This window comes from Protopterus annectens, chromosome 9.part0 (genome assembly GCF_019279795.1).
Source record: "Protopterus annectens isolate FY-2018-M chromosome 9.part0, PAN1.0, whole genome shotgun sequence".
NCBI lineage: Eukaryota > Metazoa > Chordata > Ceratodontiformes > Protopteridae > Protopterus > Protopterus annectens.
This window is the reverse complement of record NC_056743.1, coordinates 829225050-829246580: the sequence shown is the minus strand read 5'-3', so window position 1 is coordinate 829246580 and position 21531 is coordinate 829225050. Positions and strand designations below refer to the sequence as shown.

Here is a 21531-nt window from a genome sequence, read left to right as displayed (position 1 = left end):
CCTAAGGGCAGTGGTAAGGGCTAAGAGAAAAACCTTATGTGCATCCTTGCTTCTTCAGTAGGGAAGAGGGATAAAGCCCTAACTTCAGCCCAGCCAACCTAGGTTTGATTAGTGACTCAGGTGACTGATAGAGCAGCAGGGACTGATGTGTATACCCATCCTGGGAGGGAGGGCACTCACTGATGATGCTCCCCATGGGGAGCTGTGGTACAAAGAGAGGAGCTGCTCTTGGACATAGTCGGCAAACATGGGGTGGGGGGCAGGGAAAAAGAAGGTGAATGGAGCATATAAAAAAGATCCACCCGGATGGAACTACATATGACTGAGCTCCCACGATGTCCTTAGGATCCATGACTGGCCCCAAGAAATACCAGAGTGGTTGGAGTAGGAAAATGGCTGTAGACCTCGTGTGGACATAGAGCACTGGGGATCAGGCCTGTATTATGAGGTTCGGGGGAACCAAAAAAATTATGTATGTCCTTAAGTTAATATGATTGCTTTCTCAACCTTATCAGGTGATCAGCAAGCTAAGATATGTAGATGGCCATTAGCATTGTATGTCATGGCCCACTAACAAATACATACCTTGAAGAGGATAATGTGATCACATCAAGGTTTTATCTCCTTTAGAGACGTTATCTCTTCTGCTGAAGACCAGTATGAAGTGAGCAAGTCCATACAGCTGTGGATCTATGTAAGTAGATTCATCAGAAGTAGACTATCAATTGGTGTTTAAAGTCCAGCGAGACTATCATTTCTCCCTTAATACATATTGAAAATAAGTTGAGAGAGATTATCCTATGTGATTTCCATATATGAATCACAGTGTACCTATTTATAGCCAACAGTGAGATAATTTGTACGGAATGGCCTTTACAGTACAGAGAATACATCTTCTCTGCGAGGACCGAGATAACTGTAAGGGCAGAGATGAACTCAACAGGCAATCAGACATGTAGATACCCACTCTGCCTGCACATTTGTATTTTCTGTCAGTTCTGTATATTATGTAACTACCGTGCAATACTTCTCAGCCACATATATGTAAACTTAGCCTTATTTCTATGACTTCTAGAATATTCATGTTGTGGTTTTCTGACAAATCATTGTGGGGTTTGTAGTCACTAAGTAATGACAGACAGCTGAGTTTCAGAATTCACCTATTTCAGAAAATGCATGTTAATGCAAAACATATTATTCTAACAGCTGAAGTTTATAAGCGCAGCATTTAAAACATGTCCCTCATTCTGGTCATTTGCCCTCCTATTATTATTGACTTTGTCCCTTATTCTTGTGCCAACAGTTTAAGAAGTATGCTTTGTAGAATTTCAAAATAGTCGGTAAACATCAGGCAGGCATCATAGAGACAAAGTCCAGTGGCTAACATTTTATGAAATTGTTTGCAGAGAAAAGTCATCAGTACGTTATGTTACTGTGTTTCTCAATTTCATGTCTGAATGTAATGCGATTCAGACATGCTGGCTTGGTTCAGAGTACCAATTCTCAGCTTATGAATTACCTCACCAAGAACAGTCTCACTACTAGCACACAAAATGGCTTTAGACCTGAGCATAACAAAACTACTGCTCTTACTAGCTTCACAAATAAAATCAACAATGAAAGGAAAGGCCATCTTGTTTCAGCTGTCTTTCTAGACTTACATAAAGCATTTGTCACCGTTCCACATCAAAAACTACTACTGGAACTTTCATCCTTAAAACTCTCTCACTCTGTACTTGTATGGTTCCACAACTACCTTCAAGCAGACTTCAAGCAGTAAAGTAGCAAAAACATACTCTTCCATTTTTCCTGTCTCCATAGGTGTTCCACTGGGATCCATCCTAGGGCCAACCATATAAACCAACTCGCTTCATACTGCTTCTAAAAATGCCTTTTTAATTCAATAGACTGACTCTACCCTCATCTCCACAACACCTTTCCTCACCCTACTACAAACAGCTGCACAAGACTCTTTTTCTTCTATAGAATCCTGGCTATCTAAGTCTTGGCTCCTACTAAACCCGAATAAAACAAAACTTATTCTCTTTAACCCCAAATATATGATTGAACACATATTTCTTTACTATCAAAGCTAGCAATAACACTCCACTTGAACAAGTATCCCAAAAAATTTCTTAGATTTCTAACAGGATTGCTTGAATTTCAACCAGCATGTAACGTTCTAAAAAAATCAAAAACTCAGGATTGTATACAGATCAAAATTCTAGCTTACTACCCACAGTAGGAAAAATATTGCCACCACTTCTCTATTACCATCTCTACTCCATGCACACCCCATTCTCATCAATCTAAATGCTAACTCAAAAACTAAATTCATGCTACAATAAAATTGCACACTTTGCCTCTAATCTTCCTTCCAGCTCTCACCATTGCCTTGTACTAAAACAAATAAAATGGTTGGAACTACCAAACACAATTAAACACTGACCACACTCTTCTCTATCAACCTAGTAACTGTCTGACCTTATAAATGCTCTTCATTATTACTCGCCCCAAGAAACTTACAGTCTAGTAAGCAATCTCCTCGACTACCAAAGCAAAGAACTCAGCAAGGACCTCAATATATTCCAGCTATGTCACTAAAATATGGGAACAATACCCCTGTCCAGATTAGGCTCATTCTAAACTACAAAATTTCAAACTACTACTTAAAGAGCACCTCTCAAAATCCTGACTATGCTCCTGCCATACCCCAGACTAACTTTATTACTCCATTAACTGACTTCCATGTCTTCTGTTCATACTTCATATTACTTCATCTCTTGCACAGTATCTCTCTCTCTCTCTCTCTCTCTCTCCTTCCTCAGCACAGTAGAATAGACTATTCCTAAACATCATGAACTATTCATGTCTTTTCGAACCTTTACCTGTAATCACACGCTCTTCTTCTCTTACTTTCTCCAACTCGTCAGCTTTGCAGTCCTTCCACCATTATTCCCTGACCTAAAACTTATCTATCGTTTTACATGTCTACAATCTAAAAACACTGTGAACTTTATTATACTGTGCATAACTGTGATAGTTTTATCATTTATTTGTGTGATTCTACATGGGAACTACTGTACGTCTCTGGTATAGATTTTTTTCTATATGGTAATTTTGTGATACATTTTCTGTGTAACTTTGTATATTTTATTGTACCGTCATGGTGCTTTTCTCACTGGGCCTCCAATGAAAAAGGTATGCTTGTCATCAGTCAGACTTTCCCAGTAAACAAATGCTAAATAAACATAAATGCTTATCAGTAGGATGAATTTTTATTTAAACGTTGTTAACCAAGCTAGTCTCAGTCGGCTAGTAGCTTCTTTTCAGGAAGACCCACAAAATAGCAAGATTTGTCACAAACTCTCCTTATAACTCACACCATTGCCTTGCACTCAACTCTCTTCAAAGGCTTGAACTTCCACAACAACTCCTTCTATCTCAGTTTCAAATTACTCACTCCATACTCTAAAAACCATCCTCCTGCCCTGCTGTCTCCTCCCTAGTATCCACCTATACTCCCACTCGCCCACTCCGTACCACTAACCAGCAACTCCTTGATTTCCACAAACCAAAAAAATATATCGGTAAACTACTGTATAAATCCACTGTATCCCTAGCTTGGAATAAACTTCCATTCCACACATGCTCCATTACTCACCCTATACACTTTAAGAAAGAACTCAGACTTCATTTGCTTAACACCAAAACCTGCACCTGTCATGACCCTACCTAATCTTCACTACTCTCCTTTATTCATATTTGCCTTAGCATTTTAATTTGCCTCCTAATACCCTTTTCACCACATGCATGCACATTACTACACTACTTCATAACTGTTATTAATATAAAAAAGGGGGTTATTTCTATGTATTTGTATGTCAAACTGCAATATGTTATGTAGCATAAGTCAGACTGCAATCGGTATGTATTTGCAAACCAAACTTTTTGTGTATAGTTTACTGTATTGTAACTGGAACTTTTCTCCTCAGGTCTCCACTGAAAAATGGGTCTCTAGCCCAGCTAGACTAACCCGGTTAACACATGTCAACAAATAAATAAATAAAAATAAATAATACCCAAGATGGCATTTCTACTACTAGGGGAAATATGGCCATGATCCAGGGGATCTTCTCCTACTCTTTTTTTCAGATGAACACCATGGGATCTTTTACATCTGCCTGAGCTACCACCAAATCAAACAGATGAGGCCTCAGTTTAATATTTCATCCAAAGGATAGCACACACTTTAAGCTGTATTACAGTGTTAGCAGCTCATCTGTCTAGTGTGGGAACAGAACCCACAGCATTCAGCATCACAAACAAGTATGCTACCTGCTGTACCACTGCAATGACACTGCCAATACTGCATGATGAAGACCATGAAATATTTTGTGAATAAAAGTACAAAAGTAGTGTACCAGAAAGGTACTACAATGTGCGTATGCATGTGTAGGTCCCACATCTGCAAAGGCTGGCTTTGCCACCTTGCATTCGTTATTTTTATATGGGATTTTCATTTACATGACATATTATCTTTGTTCAGTGGTAACAAGAAAAAAAACATTTCTGTATCTCTGCAGTAGTTTGTTGTGTTTAATGTCGTAAACATAATTCACTGTTTGAAATGTTTATCAGTACAATAACTCATTTGTAGTTGATATGGAAATGTCATTATTTCAGTTAATACACGTACAGTGAGCAAAATGTAAAGGTAGTTGCATATTTCCTAAAAGTGGAAAGTGTGTAATTTCAGTAAATTCTCAGCTTATTCCTACAAATTATAACAAATATTAAATAGTGGTAGCTATGGTAGCTACTATAAATTTGTACAACTTAAATGAAAGTATTCTACAATCAATGAATAGCAAACTTTTCAAATAAAATCTGAAGACAGAAACTTTGTTTCCCTAGAGCATACAGACTTAACTCGCTCAGAAAATATCAGTGCAGCCTGTTTGGCAGGAGCAGGAAACGAAACTTAATTTTTTTCTGTTTCCTTATATTGTGCCTCTTCTGTGCACATACCAAAAGGAGACCATTTAGAAATGGCAGCATGTGTTGATTCACTTGCAGAAGAGCTTGTCTGTGCCATCTGCACAGACATTTTCAGTGACCCTGTCATGCTGGACTGTGGTCACAACTACTGCAGGGAATGCATCCTAAAAGTTTGTCAGATGCAAGTTCAAAATTCCCTCTGCCCAGAGTGCCGGTGTGTTTTTGTTAAGGAAAATCTCAAACGAAACAGAGTACTTGCCAATCTGGCTGAAAAGGCCAAGGATTTGAATTCAGCTCCCTTATTTTCCTTTGGACCAGGATTTCTGAATAAGCCTCCTACAAAAGTTAAAACCAAGATTGTCTTTAATAAAAACTGCAAGAACCACCCAAATCTGCCAGTGGAGTTTTTTTGTGAAGCAGACAAAGTTCTGTTGTGTCGAACCTGCAGCACCACTAGCAATCATAAGAACCACCATTTGCTAACCATCAAGCCTGCTGCAAAGAAGCAAAGGGTAAGTATGCCCAGCTTTTGGTTTTTATTTTTTAATTTTTTGGTTAATAACTATGATATGCTGGTCACCTGTGACCTTTTCTAATCATTTCATGTCTCAGACTCGGGGAAAACAAAACTGCTCCTTAAACAGAGATAGATAACAAAATGTAATGTGAAACATAGATACTGAAGACAAAATGTATTATAGCTAACCCCTCTTGAAATAAGCTCCAAACGTACTATGTAGTAGCCAGGGCTGGTGTTAGCATTTTGGGGGGCCCCCAGCAAATGTCAAGGTGGGGGCCTCTAGGCACTTTCAGTACAAGTATCATCCTGTCAATGCCATCTCTCCTAAGCAGCCTTTTAGCTCATGCTACAAACGCTTAGGAGGAGTATGCACAGACAGACCTGTAGCTACAAGCTCTTACATTACAACAGGGATCTATATTAAAATCGCAAAAGCTCACTTTTGCGAATACAAATTGATCGACACATAAATGTCGAACTCCAAATACAGTGAAGAATGAATAAAGTGAATCCGGAATGTTGAACAACCTTTTTTTGGCCAGCAGGGTGATCGTGGCGATGAGGAAATAAATCCTTTCCCCCACTGCAATGCAGTCTCAGAGTTGGTATATTTAAGTAGGGGGGTGTGGGGGTGAAGGGGGGCTTGCCCCTCTACAAAAACATTTTAAATAGTGTTTTGCTTTAGGTTTGTTACGTTGGGTTTTCCTTATCTGTGAGGCACTGTTGCTTCCGGGAATACGTTCGATGTTGTGATTTTCACGTTTCTTGTCCATCACTGCGTTTGGAGTTCGACATTTATGTGTCGATCAGTTTGTATTCGCGAAAGTGTGCTTTCGCAGTTTTAATATAGACCCTACAACAGGCCTATGTACCACACTATCTTGACATGTCTAACAAAGGGACACATACAGTTACTGTCATTTAGTTGCAACAATCTTACATTACAACAACTCTATGTACAGGTCTTGACTTAAAGTGAAATGATGACTAGGCCTACCATTTCAACACCCTCCCCCCATACTTCCTCCAGTCCTCTCCTCTGATTCCCCCTTGTGAGCTCCCCATACCATGCACATTACTTTTTTCTTCCTTTTCTCACATTTTGCCTTACTCTCAGCTTTTTCAAGAAGTCATAACTTTCTATATGCTCTGAGGTGCATTTTAAATGTTTTTGTTTTCTTTTTACACAACCTTTTCATCCAATAATGGCTTGAACAGATTATGATTAAGGCAGTGGTTCCCAAACTTTTTTGATTCTCGGCTCCCTTGCTGAATCCAGGTTTTCCCAAGGCCCCCCCTCCCCGTGGCACGCATAAAGTGCATATTTATTCCCAAAGTTTGAGCTGCGGTGCCCTGGAGAGCCATGGCTTCCTCACAGGGGCACCTCAAACTAATAAGCTTAGCTGCAAAATAAACCGCGAACAGTTCATGGTTTATTTTGCAGTTCATAGGTTCATAGGTTCATACTAGGCTATCTGCCCGAGGGCATTTACAAGCCTAGCCCATCGTTTTGTGGCTTACGCCACCCCTTTAGTATGGGGAACTATACCCATTATTTTGCTGTGCCTCTGTCGAGCAGTGACACTGAGGTAATCCCTGGGGTATATCTGCGATCTCCCATCCATTGGTCAAGATTTCTCTTGAACAAGGCCAGCGAGGTGCTCTGCCTCACATGTACCGGGATTTTGTTCCACAGCATAGGGAGTCTTTGGGTGATGAATCTATCCCTCCAGCACGTCCTATTAATAGCCGTGTCGAGGTTTAAGTCTCCGCCCTTGTGGCTCTGATGGATCTAGATTTTTGAGGTGAAGCATATTCATCAAATCTGGGTTTGACATGGCCTTGTATGTTAGGCAAAGGTCACCTCTGAGCAGCGGTGGCGACTGAATAGAGCTGGAGTTCTTTCAGTCGGGCAGCATAGGACAGATTTTTGAGACCCTTTATCCTTTTGGTGAGGAACTTTTGTGGCCTCTCCAGCTGCTGCAAGTGTCGGGTCAGATACATTCCGAATGGGGCATTGTACTCAATCATTGGTCTGATGAGTGATGAGTAAAGGGAGACTATGACCTCCCTTGATCTAGATGAGAATCCCTTCATGATAAGGTGGGCAATGTAGAAGGTCTTCCTGACTACTTTAGCTACATGGGTGTCGAATGACAGACTACTATCAACCTGGGTCCCCAGGTCCCTGATAACTTCTTCTGTGCTCAGTGGATTGCCACCTATTTGGTAGCTAGGGGTAACCTTGTTTTTCCCGAAGGGTATGACTATGCATTTTTGGCATTTAACTTTAGGCGTGGCTCTGGCACCAGTTATCCGTTTCTGTGAGACCCTTCTGAAGGATATCTGTGTCAGATGTGTTTTCTACTATGGCCCAGTTTGCAGTCATCTGCAAACTTTGTCAGCCATAACCCTCCTGTGTTTGCTTGTACTTCAGAAAAGTAGATGCCAAACAAGAGTAGGCCCAGGACTGAGCCCTGTGGGACACCACTTGTGACAGGCTTTGAGTCTGACATGGCGCCAGCAACTCTGACCCTGTGGGTTCTGTCACTCAGCCAGTTTGCAACCCATCTTGTGACGTATGGGTTTACATTTAAGCTGATGAGTTTTTCAATGATACCCGAGTGGGGTATTGTATCAAGGCCTTAGCCAGATCGAGGTAGGCTGTATGGACTGCCTTTCCCTCATCAATGGCTTTGGTGACTGTTTGAAAAAGTCAACCAAGTTTAAAAGGCATGATCTGCCTTTGACAAAGCCAAACTGGGTTGGATCCAAAGTCTGCAAATTCCCTATGTCTTTATTTATGAGGTCCATTATGATCCTCTCCATGGCTTTGCAGATAAGGCTTGTCAAGCTAATGGGCGGTAATTTCCAGGGTCGGTGGAGGCACTGCCTTTGTGAAGTGGGACCACAGTTGCAGTGCGCCACTCCTGGGTGTATCCAGAGGTAAGACTTTGATTAAACAGCTGTCCTAGCTGTGGGTTTAATTCCTCATTGAGTTCGTGGAGCACACAGCCGGGGACACCATCAGGTCCCATGGATGCTGTGTTTTTGCTTTGGAGAGAGCAGTTCTCACTTGGGCTGGAGATGTTTGGGGGCTGCAATCGTTTGGTATAGATATCTCTCCTTTGGGGAGGGGAGAAGTTTGCACTGAACCTGTCAGCCAGTATGTTGGCAATGTCTGTAGGATCAGTAATCTTCACATCATTTTGAACTAGTTCTGAGCATATCTGGGAGTTTCCTCCTAGGTTTCTAACATAGCTAAAGAAGGCCTTATGATTGTCTTTTGAGTTAAGCATATTAGTTCACGGCGAGTGTGAGTGAATGCAGGAATGAATGAAGAAGTGGCTGTGTGTGTGTGTGTGTATGTGTGAGATCAGGAAAGTGAGATCAATGTGTGAATGAATGTAGGTATGAATGAGGAAGTGACTGTGTGTGTGTGTGTGTGTGTGTGTGTGTGTGTGTGTGTGTGTGTGTGTGTGTGTGTGTGTGTGTGTGTATGTAATTCACACCTCTCAACTGTACAGATTTTTGCAGAATGTCCAGATTTTTGCCTCATATTTTTGGTGTGTTCCTTCTAAAATCTGTACTTTTCTGGCAAATATTTGAGGATTTAAGTCATTAAATAATGACAAACATTTGAGTTTAAGACTCCACATCCTTCATCGAATTCATGCTAATGCAAAACCTATTATTCTATCAACTTTCTAGGTTTGTAAGAGCAATATTTTAAATCTGTCCCTATTTGTCCCCCCATCATTTTAGGCTTTGTCCAGATTTTTATAGCAAAAAGTCTGGACAAAGCCTAAAATGATGGGAGGGGGGGACAAATAAGGACAGATTTTAAATATTGCTCTTACAAACTTAGAAAGTTGATACAATAATAGGTTTTGCATTAGCATGAATTCTCTGTGGAGTCTTAAACTCAAATGTTTGTCATTATTTAATGACTTCAATCCTCAATTATTTGCCAGAAAAGTACAGATTTTAGAAGGAACACATCAAAAATATGAGGCAAAAATCTGGGCATTCAATCACACACACACACACACACACACTTCCTCATTCATAGCTGCATTCACTCACACATCGCTCTCTCTCTCTCTCTCTCTCTCTCTCTCGATCAAACACACACATAGTCACTTGCTTATTCATACCTGCATTCATTCACACATCGCTCTCACTGTCTGTCACACCCACACGCCACACACCCACTTACGCATTAATTCATACATCGCTCTCCCGATCTCACACCCACATGCCACACACCCACTTTCGCATTCATTCATACATCCCTCTCACTCTTCGAATCTCACACACACACACACACACACACACACACACACACACACACACACACACACACACACACACACACACACAGTCACTTCCTCATTCATACCTGCATTCATTCACACATTGCTCTCACTCTCCTGATCTCACACACACACACACACACACACACACACACACACACACACACACACACACACACACACACACACACACACTTCCTCATTCATACCTGCATTCACTCACACATCAATCTCACTCTCCCAATCTCACACCCACACACACCCACTTCTTCATTCATTCCTGCATTCACTCACACATTGCTCTCACTCTCCCAATCTCACACACACACACACACACACACACACACACACACACAGCCACTTCTTCATTCATTCTTGTATTCACTCACACATCGCTGTCACTCTCCCGATCTCTCTCACACACACATAGACTCTTTTGCTTTCATGCACACATTCACTCATGCACGCAGACAGGCAAACACATGCACTCATGCAGGCATTCACTTACCTGCAATCAGCTGCTAAGCTTCGCAGCTCCAGAGGGCGCCATGGCGCACAGTTTGGGAACCTGTGGATTAAGGAAAGAAATTCACTGTTGCTGTTCAGCTTTAGTTTTCCTTGCAACATTTCAGCATACCTTCCCTGAACAAGACAGCACAATAATAACCATTTAGGAAATAACTCAGATAAGCCAGGGCCCAAGAAGGCATAGGTTTACAGATGGTCTGGGATGCATTTTAGAGCATTTTCTCAACATTTTACTCCAACATTGGCCTAAACAAAAATCACGAAAAGGAAAAGAATTTCAGTCTTATTTTTTTTCTTTCAATGAAGACGTAAGTTGTGCCGAAGCTTGATGTTGAAAGCTGAAAAAATAGTATCTCACATTAAACTAACAAGCCAGTAGTTGTGGGAATACATTGGTCTTTTCTGGGAATACTGTCTGACTCCCTAACCCCCCCACAAAAGACAGTCCCTGCCTATGTATCCCTTTGGTGATAGACTGGCATGAAAGTAGAGGTTCAAATTGCCTTAGTGATATATTTCAAGTGACTGCTGATATACATACACATAGCCTGTTCTTCACCCCCAACTCTCAAAGGCAGCCACATATATATGTGCCTGATATGTGATTGTGAGAAAGATTTCAGTAATATATTCTAATTTGTTGCTCCTAGACAGTACACCACTCCTACACAAGCTATAGTAACCTTCTTTGTACACCTCTGAGGTCTGTGAGAAACAGTGCCCTCAGCTCAAACACAAGCTATAATGACTTCATGTGCACATCTAAGGTTTGACTGTGATGAAACTTAAAGTTGTAATACCCAGCCCCTCATAACCTGTAGCAGCTTTCTGTACACACACATTTGAGCAGAGCTGGTTTTGGAATGGCTGTGGTTGTAAACAGAGGCTATTATCAGCTTTATCCTAAAAGAGTCATATCTCAGCACCGTTCAGGTTAAGCAGCGCATTCATAAAATTGAAACATTTTTCTTCAACCAGCAACAGCTTCTATGGAGGCACGTGAAAGAAAACAAAAGCTGGATAAACGCCTAGTATACACCTCAAGCGAAAAAAAATGAAAATACCAATGGTTAGACCACAGCTGAAGATAAAAATGGAATAATCCACGTCAGGAAATAAATCACTTGCAGCTTCACAGTAGTGCCCCTTATAAAACCAAAAGTTATAACTGAGTTGTAGTAGTCAAGATAGGAAACGGTTCATTTGCAGTTTCACACCACTTTATTAAACAAGAGTAAGTGCTTTCGCGATCTAAGTCAGCTGATCGCTTCTTCAGACTCATAAAAACAGTTAAAACATTGGTATTTAAAATATGGTTAAACCAATGAAAACACATATAAAACTATGACATAGACTAATTAAAATTGTATACATCAGTACATTAATTTGCCTTATATTCTGCATAAGATGAAATAAAATATACATATAACAGACACATTTTATGTAATAATCCATATTACTTAATGTTTTAGTGGTCTGGATTTTAAAAAAGGTTTCAAGGAAACAGCATTGTTCAATCCAGGAGACCTATCTGCCTGAAGTAATAAAATCCATCTTTGTTCTGCTTCCTCTACCTTATTCCTTATATCACCTCCCCTCTTACTTTTATTTATTATTTCTAAAACCATGAAATTAAAATTATGTTTCCTATCTTCTTCTTCTTCCACATGTTTTGCTAAAGCACTTGTGTCTTTTTTATTTCTTATATCTCTAAGGTGTTCAAGGATACATTCCTTTAGACACCTATTGGTTTTGCCTTTATAAAAGGCATGACAGACAGTGCAGAAGCTGAAATAAACCAAATTTTGTGTTCTGCAGTCAGCATAAAAATCTATATCAATTATAAATCCTAGTGTAGGATGTTTATATGTAGATTTATTATATAAATAGTCACATGCTGTACAATTTCTGCAAGGAAAAGTCCCCTGCCTATCAGATAGGATCATTCTTTCATTGTTTCTGGATTTATAACAGAGTTGCCTTTTTAAGGACCTCTTATTTCTAAAAGAAAAGCTGGGTCTATCTTCTAATAATTCTCTCAAGTCAGGATCCGACAATAAAACATTCCAATTCTTCTCAAAAATATTACAGAACCTTCTGATGTTACTTGAATAAGTTATAGGGAATCTAACTTTAAAATCATGACCTTCCTTGCTTTTAACATCTTCTATAGTATTTGAGAAGAGCGGTTTACATCTCCCATCCCTATTTTCAATGGTATATTTAGAGCTTTCATTTATGTCTTTCTTACTATAACCACTGTTTAAGAAGTCTTTCTCTAATATAGTCATTGTCTTCACAAAGCCTTCATATGTATTATGTAAGCGGCTTATTCTCATATATTGTCCTTTCACTACATTTTTGTGTACAAATGTTGGATGCATACTAGTCTTATGTAAGATATTATTTCTCCATGTAGATTTTCTATACATCCCTGCTGTAAGTTCATCTAACGGTATCTTCTTAACCAAAACATCTAGGAACTCAACAGAGTCCCTGGAATGTTGACTAGTGAATCTTAAAAATTCAGTGGTGCTATGTAAGTACTCCACCATCTCTTGCAACTCTTCACTAGTACCATCCCAAAACAGGAAGACGTCATCTACAAAATGTATATACCATACAATTTTGCCAGCATATTTATTGCTAGCACTTAATACATGATCTTTTTCCCATGCAGCCAATGCTAAGTTGGCGTAGCTGTTAGCACAAGCCGTGCCCATTGCTACACCAACTTTCTGTAGATAAAACTTGTCATTAAATATAAAGACATTATTTTCTAGGACAATATCAAGCAACTCACATATCAAATTAATCTTAGTGCTTTGAAAAACTTGTTTCAAGGTCAGAATATCACGTATTTTCTCAATACCCCATTTATTCGGTATCACTGTGAACAGTGAAGTGACATCCATTGTCACAAACATATAATTTCTATTAATATTCCTGGTCTTATTATATAACAGTCGCAGAAATGCCTTTGTATCCCTTAGTATAGTCTCACATGATTTTAGGACTATTTGTAAATTTTGTTCAATATAAATTGAGATGGCTTCTGTGGCCCATCCTTTACTGGATACAATAGGTCTCATAGGGGGCTGTGTGATGTCTTTGTGAATTTTAGGTAGAGCATAAATAATGGGTATAGTTGGATGTTCTATCTGAAAGTAGTCAAACAATTCCTCTGATACATAATTAGTAATCGATAAGTCAAAAATATATACAGATATCCTGTCAATTATACCTTGTACTTGTCTCTCATTTAGTTCAACATAAGTATCTGTATCATTCAAAAGTTCCATCATTTTCTTGTAATAAAAAACCTTATCCATTACTACTACACTGCCCCCCTTGTCAGCGGGCCTAATTTCAATGCTGTGAGAATCCTTTAGTTCTGACAGTGCTTCAGTTTCTGATTTACTCAAGTTATAAAATCTAGGTAGAAGATTTTTAGCATGCATCTCTCTAATTTCATGCTCACACACATTAGTGAAAGTTTCAACTGTGGGATGTATCTTGGGTACAAAGGCACTAGGTTGTTTAAACATATTATCAAATACATTTCTTTTAAACATGGTTTTAAGTGTTAGGTTACGAGAAAATAACTTCAGCTCTTTTAATAAATCAGTTAATACTGTTTTCTGTGCTGGAATAAAGTTCAGGCCTTTATTTAACAACGAGGCTTGTGCATCAGTTAAAGAAAAGCTAGATATATTAATTACCAAGTTTTTTGTTGGTTCTTGCTCCTGGTGTTCATATATGCAGGAGTCACTCGTTCTCTCTGCTGTAATCGCGTTCTCCCTCTTTGATTCCTGCTGCTCGACCTGTCCCTTATTGGCAGCGCCTTCTTTAACACAAATGGAAGGATTGAGGTTTGTGTAGCTTCCTTTTGCTCCAAAAAAGCTACTGAATCAGAATTAACACTGGAATCCATCTTTCTGTTAGTGCAAGCCATTTGGAAAGTTTCTTTTGCCATTCCACCATTTTCAAATGTGGGAGGTTCTACATACTCTCTCTGTGCTGACATCACTGTTCTCACAGGGATTCTGATTTAAAGGGGCAGTACTATGCATATTTGAATTTTCAGAAATCTGTACTGTAGTCATTTTTTCTACATTTTCTGTACTCACAGCTGTTCTTCTTGACCACAAAAATACCTCTTTACATTGAAAGTCATTGAGGTCCCTTTGCAATTTTTTAGTTTTAGTATTCTGCAACCTCTTATCATAGCCCTGTATACTGTCAGCAAGTTCATCTAATTTACTGCCTAGTACCTCTATAGGAAAATTATTAGTCAGTTGTTCTTGTAGCCTCTTTATCTCATTGGCTAGCTCTTTTACTTGTTGTTTAAAAAATTCTATAAGCAAATGCATATAATCATAGCTAAGCTGTAAATTTAAATAAAAAAATAAATAAAAATAAAGAGGCTCGCCGTGAACTAATAAGCTTAACTGCAAAATAAACCATGAACTGTTCGCGGTTTATTTTGTAGCTAAGCTTATTAGTTTGAGGTGCCCCTGTGAGGAAGCCATGGCTCTCCAGGGCACCGCAGCTCACACTTTGGGAATAAATATGCACTTTATGCGTGCCGCAGGGAGGGGGGGCCTTGGGAAAACCTGGATTCAGCAAGGGAGCCGAGAATTTTATTTCAACTTATGCAGAATATAAGGCAAATTAATGTACTGGTGTATGCAATTTTAATTAGTCTATGTCATAGTTCTATATGTGTTTTCATTGGTTGAACCATAATTTAAATACTAATGTTTTAACTGCTTTTATGAGTCTGAAGAAGCGATCAGCTGACTTAGATCACGAAAGCGCTTACTCTTGTTTAATAAAGTGGTGTGAAACTGCAAATGAACCGTTTCCTACCTTGACTACTACATCTCAGTTATAACTTTTGGTTTTATAAAGGGCACTACTGTGAAGCTGCAAGTGATTTATTTCCTGACGTGGATTATTCCATTTTTATCTTCAGCTGTGGTCTAACCATTGAGCTTCTATGGAGGCCCCCACAGAGTCAAGGATGATTAAGGGAGTCCCCATTATCCATTTAGACAGTATGGTGAGTGGGGGACACCAGACTCTAAGAATATCTAAGTGTCTGAATGTTCTGTGATATATTTTATATCTTACCATTGAAATGTATTTACTTGTTAGGTACATTTTTTACTGATACACAGAAGAAGAATTTCTGTGTCCTGGCATTATTGGGTGCATGCACAGATAAAAATCAGTGATATTTTACACACACACACACACACACACACACACACACACACACACATGCATAAGCCACAGCAGTACTAGTTTTGTACTTATTTCAGCAAACAGCAGTACATTGTGCAACACTGGTATTGCACACCAGATCAGTGACTACTGTTTAGCAGTCGTCAAACAGCAGTAGGGTAAGTCACTTATTTCCCTCATTGAGAAGTAATGCACACCTGTCACTGTCCCTGATTTCACACACCTTCCCTGACTTTGTTCATACTTTTGCTTTGTCCTTCATAAAACGTTTGATTTGCTGGTAAATTGTTCAGGATTACAAACAGTCAATCAATCCAGACATCTGAGTTTTATACTTATTGTCCAAAAATACATATTGATTCAAAAGATGTTATTTGAGTAACTTTTTAAGTGAAGTAGAGTAGTATTTAAATGTATTCCTGATTCTGAGTATTTATTCTATTATTTTTGGGATTGCACTGAATTCGTAAGCAAAGAATTTGGGAGTTATAATATCTGGTGTTCTGGTATTATTTATAAAACTACCTGAAAGAGAAAGCCATCCATGATGATCGGAAGTATCAGCTCTTCTTAAAATGCAAGGTTTGCACTGAGATCAATCACTCTGGGCTGCTGATCCATCTAGTACTTACCTTGGTCACTCTGAGCTGCTGATCCCTTTAGTACTTATCTTGGTCACTCTGGGCTGCTGATCCCTTTAGTACTTACCTTGGTCACTCTGGGCTGCTGATCCATCTAGTACTTACCTTGGTCACTCTGAGCTGCTGATCCCTTTAGTACTTATCTTGGTCACTCTGGGCTGCTGATCCCTCTAGTACTTACCTTGCTCATGTTCATTATCAGCTTCATCCTAACAAGGTCATATCACAGCCCTGTTCATGTTAAAGAGCATAATTAGGAAGTTAATACATTTTTTTCTTCTCATTTTTCCCCAGCCAACAGCAGCTTTTGTGGAGCCCCCACACAGTCAAGGATGAATAAGGGGGCCTCCCTGCAGCCACAGGTTTTGCAGGGACCTAAAGCTGGCTATGTAGTTAAGTTTTAGTGGAGAAGATGTCCAACAGCAGGGTTTAACTAAGCCAGGGACACTATGTCAGTGGTAAAATATTTAATGGAATTCTGATGCTTCTTACTTGACAAAACACTGTTACTACAACCAGAAATATCTTTGAATTTTAAGGAAGATATAAATAGGAGTTATTACCCTCATGGTTTACAAGACTGCTGTACTAGCTTTTGTTGGTTTTACATACATGTTACAAAATAACAGGATGATATAGTGTGCTGTGGTTAGGGGCCCCCAGGGAACAGGGCCCCCCCCCCCAGCGACTGCAGGGTTCACTGGTGCCTAAAGCAGGCTATGGTAGTGGCCATAGACAAAACTACTATTCCAATAGTGTTATGCAGGAGTGACAGTCATAGTACAATTTTAGAGTCAGCATTTTGCAGATGCAGAGGAATAGTAGCACTGTTGAAAGAACGCTAATGACGTCTTTGGAAAGTAGAAGAAAACACAAGAGGACAAGGAGGAAAAACAGTATTAAATAAGATGGGAGCACAGAAACAGCTAGGCCAACAAAGACCAAAAGTGTAGGAAAAATGACACTGTGTTGATAAGTGAAGTAAACTGTTACATAGGTAAACATAAAGAAAAGGAACATGGATTGTGAATTATAAAAAAGCAGTCAACAGCGAAGGGATGTGAGTAAGGAGTGACACTAAAGGGCAGATATAACGGATATGTGTTTATGAAAAAGCAATCAGCAGAGAAGGGATGTGAGTAAGGAGTGACACTAAAAGGCAGATATAACGGATATGTGTTTCAGCTCAAAACAAATGAGATGGTAAATCAAGCAGAACTATTTTTGACTGGGGAAGGGGGGGGTGGAGTCTGATACCAACTATTAACCCAGGAGAGGACTCAGAACAAAACTTAGAAATAAAATTACTTGGATAAAGCAAAGATATTGATGGAATTCTCTACTGCCTTCTGAAAGAGCTATATTTCAAGCAGGTTATAGGACAATCTGCACTTTTTAATACATCTTGGAGGAATGAAATAGTACTCAAGACTGGAGAAAGACAAATGTGATGTAATTTGTCCTTACAGAATAGAAGTAAGGGAGATCCAATAAACTACATACCAGTTTGCTTATTCTCAGTAGTAGAAAAAACAACCGAATCATTTATGAAAGGAAAAATAAATTATGATACTTTTAAGGCTACTGGGACAGATAACTAAATGCAGTATGAATTAACAATAAAAAGGTCATGTCTGACCAAGCACAAGAGATTCCTGTGACTGTCTCAAAAAAAAATGTATCAACCATGGGTATGGTCTACACAGATTTTGGAAAAGAACTTGACACAGTTCCTCATAAACTATGCAAGCTAGTCACCCTTGTTGTGGATTGTGTGACCGATGTCGTCGGTGAAATATGAACTGGATGATATGACACAGTGAATAACAGTACACGGTCACCCTTGTTGTGGATTGTGTGACCGATGTCATCGGTGAAATATGAACTGGATGATATGACACAGTGAATAACAGTACACGGTCACCCTTGTTGTGGATTGTGTGACCGATGTCGTCGGTGAAATATGAACTGGATGATATGACACAGTGAATAACAGTACACGGGGTCCACAGTGAAGGAAAGTAAGTTATATCAGATGCACTGCAGAGTTCAATCCTGATAGCAGCACTCTTCAATATTTATGTCAGTGACACTGCAGAGGGACTGGCGGTAGAATATGTCTGTGGATAACATAGCACTCAGTATAATCGTGTCTTTCGGCTTTTCCCGGTTAGGGGTCGCCACAGTGGAACTCCGGTCCGCTAATGATTGGCAGTTGATTTTTATGTGCTGAGTTGCCGGCCCTAACGCACAACCTTCAACGAAGGTACACCCATTCACGCATGTCTCCACAGAAGACATGCTAGCTGAGAATCGAACGGGACAACGTCTTGTTGTGAGGCGACAGGTTTTATTCCAGTAGTGTTATGCAAGGAATTTTAATCGTACTTTGACTTGGGAATGGGCTCCATTCCCATCATGGTATTAGAAACCCAAAAGATTTGGAGAAATTAAAAAAAGCAGGGTTGACACAGAAGTTGTAAGTGATGGGATGAGAAATGAGAAGGATACTGACAAAAGTACAACAATCTTCAAAAAAGTTCAGTAGATTCACCTGGATGAAATAATCCAAATGAAGATGGCATACTGGTTACAGCTGCAATATAAAGAGATCACAATATACTTATACTGAAGAATATAAAGTAAGCAGTCTGATAATGCACTGAGGAGAGCTAGAGACTCTTGCCTGTGTAGGAAGAAGTATCATTTGTAGTTGTGTCAGGGTAATATGGTGGATCAGTGAGTAAGGTTTCAGCCTCACTTTTCCAGTGCAAAGGGCTCATTTCTGTGCAGAGTTAATATATTCTCCCTGACTGAGTGTGTGAGTGTGTGTGTGTGTGTGTGTGTGTGTGTGTGTGTGTGTGTGTGTGTGTGTGTGTGTGTGTGTCTGACTGAGGACTCCAGATTCCCTCCATTTTCAGTTAAGACACGGCATACATTAATTTGCCCATGTGAATTACACTCTTGCCACTATGGTCCAGGTCTTAGATGACTAGGGTCTGCATTGGATTAGGATAGGCACTCTCTTACTACATGATTAAAAAGAAAAGAAAACAAAATAAATTGCTATACCTGAAGGTGATAAGAACCCTAGAAGAATAAAGTCTACACTTTTGAAGAACTGGTATTTGCATCATGGTGATTTATTCACTCCTAACTTAGCTGTATTCGTTGTTATATTTTTGAACAAAAAATATTAGTAGCTGTAGAGCTTTACAAGTATCATTGCAATTTGAGCTTTTAAGGGTAATACATAGACGGCACCCCCCACTCCGCTCTAGGAATTCGTACTAACCCTAACCATAACCTTGTCCCTGTCACTAACCCTAATATGTGCCTTACCTTAAAAAAAACTTTTCATAACACTACAACTACTCAAGACTATCCAATCACCACATGCATGTGCACAAGCACACACACACACACACACACACACACACACACACACACACACACACACACACACACTAAAACCTATCCCCTAACCTAATCCTTACTGTAACCTTAAAGCACTGACACTCACACACACATTAATCTAAAATGATCACACTTGCACACAAACTCCCATCCACAACACTTATCTTTGTTGACTAACCAAAAGTTGCCCAGTACAGCCTTTGCATAAATGACCTTACACACAAAGCATACAGCAGTTCACTTATATCACACAAACTAGTCTCAACCAAATGAACTGCAACTGTGTGTGTGTGTGTGTGTGTGTGTGTGTGTGTGTGTGCGTTAAGTCAGATTTGAATATTAGAAGCAACAAAAAATATGATAGTCAGGAAATTCAGGAGATATGCTAACTCATGATATGCCCTTATATGCTACGACATTTAGGTTCTTTGTAGACATTTTGTAGTTATAAGATCACAACAAAAGTTATAGTTTCCTATTAATTACACTACTGCAAATATGCTACTTTTTTGTTTGTGAGACTTGTTTATCCAGAACAACATTTTACTAGCAATTCATTGCATTCTCAGTAGATTATCCTTGGTGGGTTTTTATCATTCTTTTGCTTGCGATGTGGAGGAATCGGCGTCAGTATTATTCTCTGTTGATGAGAATACCAGCAGGTATAAATATTATTGTATAAAACATAGCATTGACTTGGGAAAATGCTATGGGGGCTTATTCTGTGTGACCCCAGCCCCATTGTGACTGCTGATGTGTGACCTTAAGTGTTATATCACTGCAGCAAAGAATGGACTTTCTACAGGCAAAACGTCGATGAAAAGATGGTTAAAGGAAGAAAACAATAGCGCCTATGGAATAATGTTATAAATTTAATGTCGAATAACTACAGCATGTAGCGTCAGTGGTACAGCAGCTAGCACACTTGCCTTTGGTACAGAAAAATGTGGGTTCTATTCCCACACCAGCTAGATGGAGTGTTGCCATTGCAGTGCTGCACTCCTGAGTGTTTTCGATGAAAGGTAAACACAGGTTCCATCTGCTTGAGTTGGTGGATATAAAAGATCCCACAGCACTTTGTGAAAAGAGTAGGGTATCCGTTATTTAACACAATGTAAAACATTATTTACGTATTTACAAAATGTACATGCTTACAGGTACAGATATGCACATTTCTTCTCCTCTGTATTTATCATTTTCTTACAGCATCATCATTGTTACCCTTCCATACTTGAGCACCACTCCTTCCTCCACAACCATAATCTGGTTTTAACAATATATCTGCCAAAATCCCTTTCACACTAAACAAAATTTCATTCAGTCTTTAATTCCAAATAGCCAATCTTACATAAAATAAATTAACTTTTCTTCTGACATACTCTTACTTCTTGCTCTTATAATATCCATGTAGTCATATTCATATATATATTGTCATTAATATTCTCAAAAAGAATTTCTACACAACTTTTTCCAGAGTGTCAGATGTCTTTTACATTTAAAAAAAAGTGTGCTCTGTTGTCTCTTCCACCTCACAAAATAAACACACTCTTTTAACTTTCCTTTTATATGGCATATTCCCCAATACTGATAATTTATTAATTACCAGTCTCCTTTGGAAATCCTGACACAGTGGTCTCTGCAGAATATGCAAACACATACTAGATTTTTCACAAGTTACTGCAGTGTATCCATATGAGAAAATGTTTCTTTTATTTTGTTCATTTTATGTGTTTGATGCCAGTGACTGCTACATATTTTGGTGGGAAGGGTACAGGTAGTAGTCGTGCTATTTTAGTTACATACTACAGTTTTTTCCTCTTGTTTTTGGTTTGGATGTCAAGCCTAGTTTTGCAGTAAT

At 39.2% G+C, this 21531-nt stretch overlaps 1 protein-coding gene across 2 annotated transcripts in view; it reads left to right on the top strand.

The window, feature by feature from the left end:
• The first annotated feature begins 5016 nt into the window (after positions 1–5016).
• Positions 5017–21531, top strand: part of LOC122811574 (nuclear factor 7, brain-like) — a 150103-nt gene continuing 133588 nt past the window's right edge. The window contains exon 1 of one of the 2 annotated variants that reach the window (XM_044083502.1): positions 5017–5513. In XM_044083502.1, the coding sequence (XP_043939437.1) occupies positions 5052–5513 (462 nt within the window). In that variant the 5' untranslated portion in view covers positions 5017–5051. The remainder of the gene's footprint in view (positions 5514–21531) is intronic. The other variant, XM_044083501.1, reaches the window with a different exon arrangement.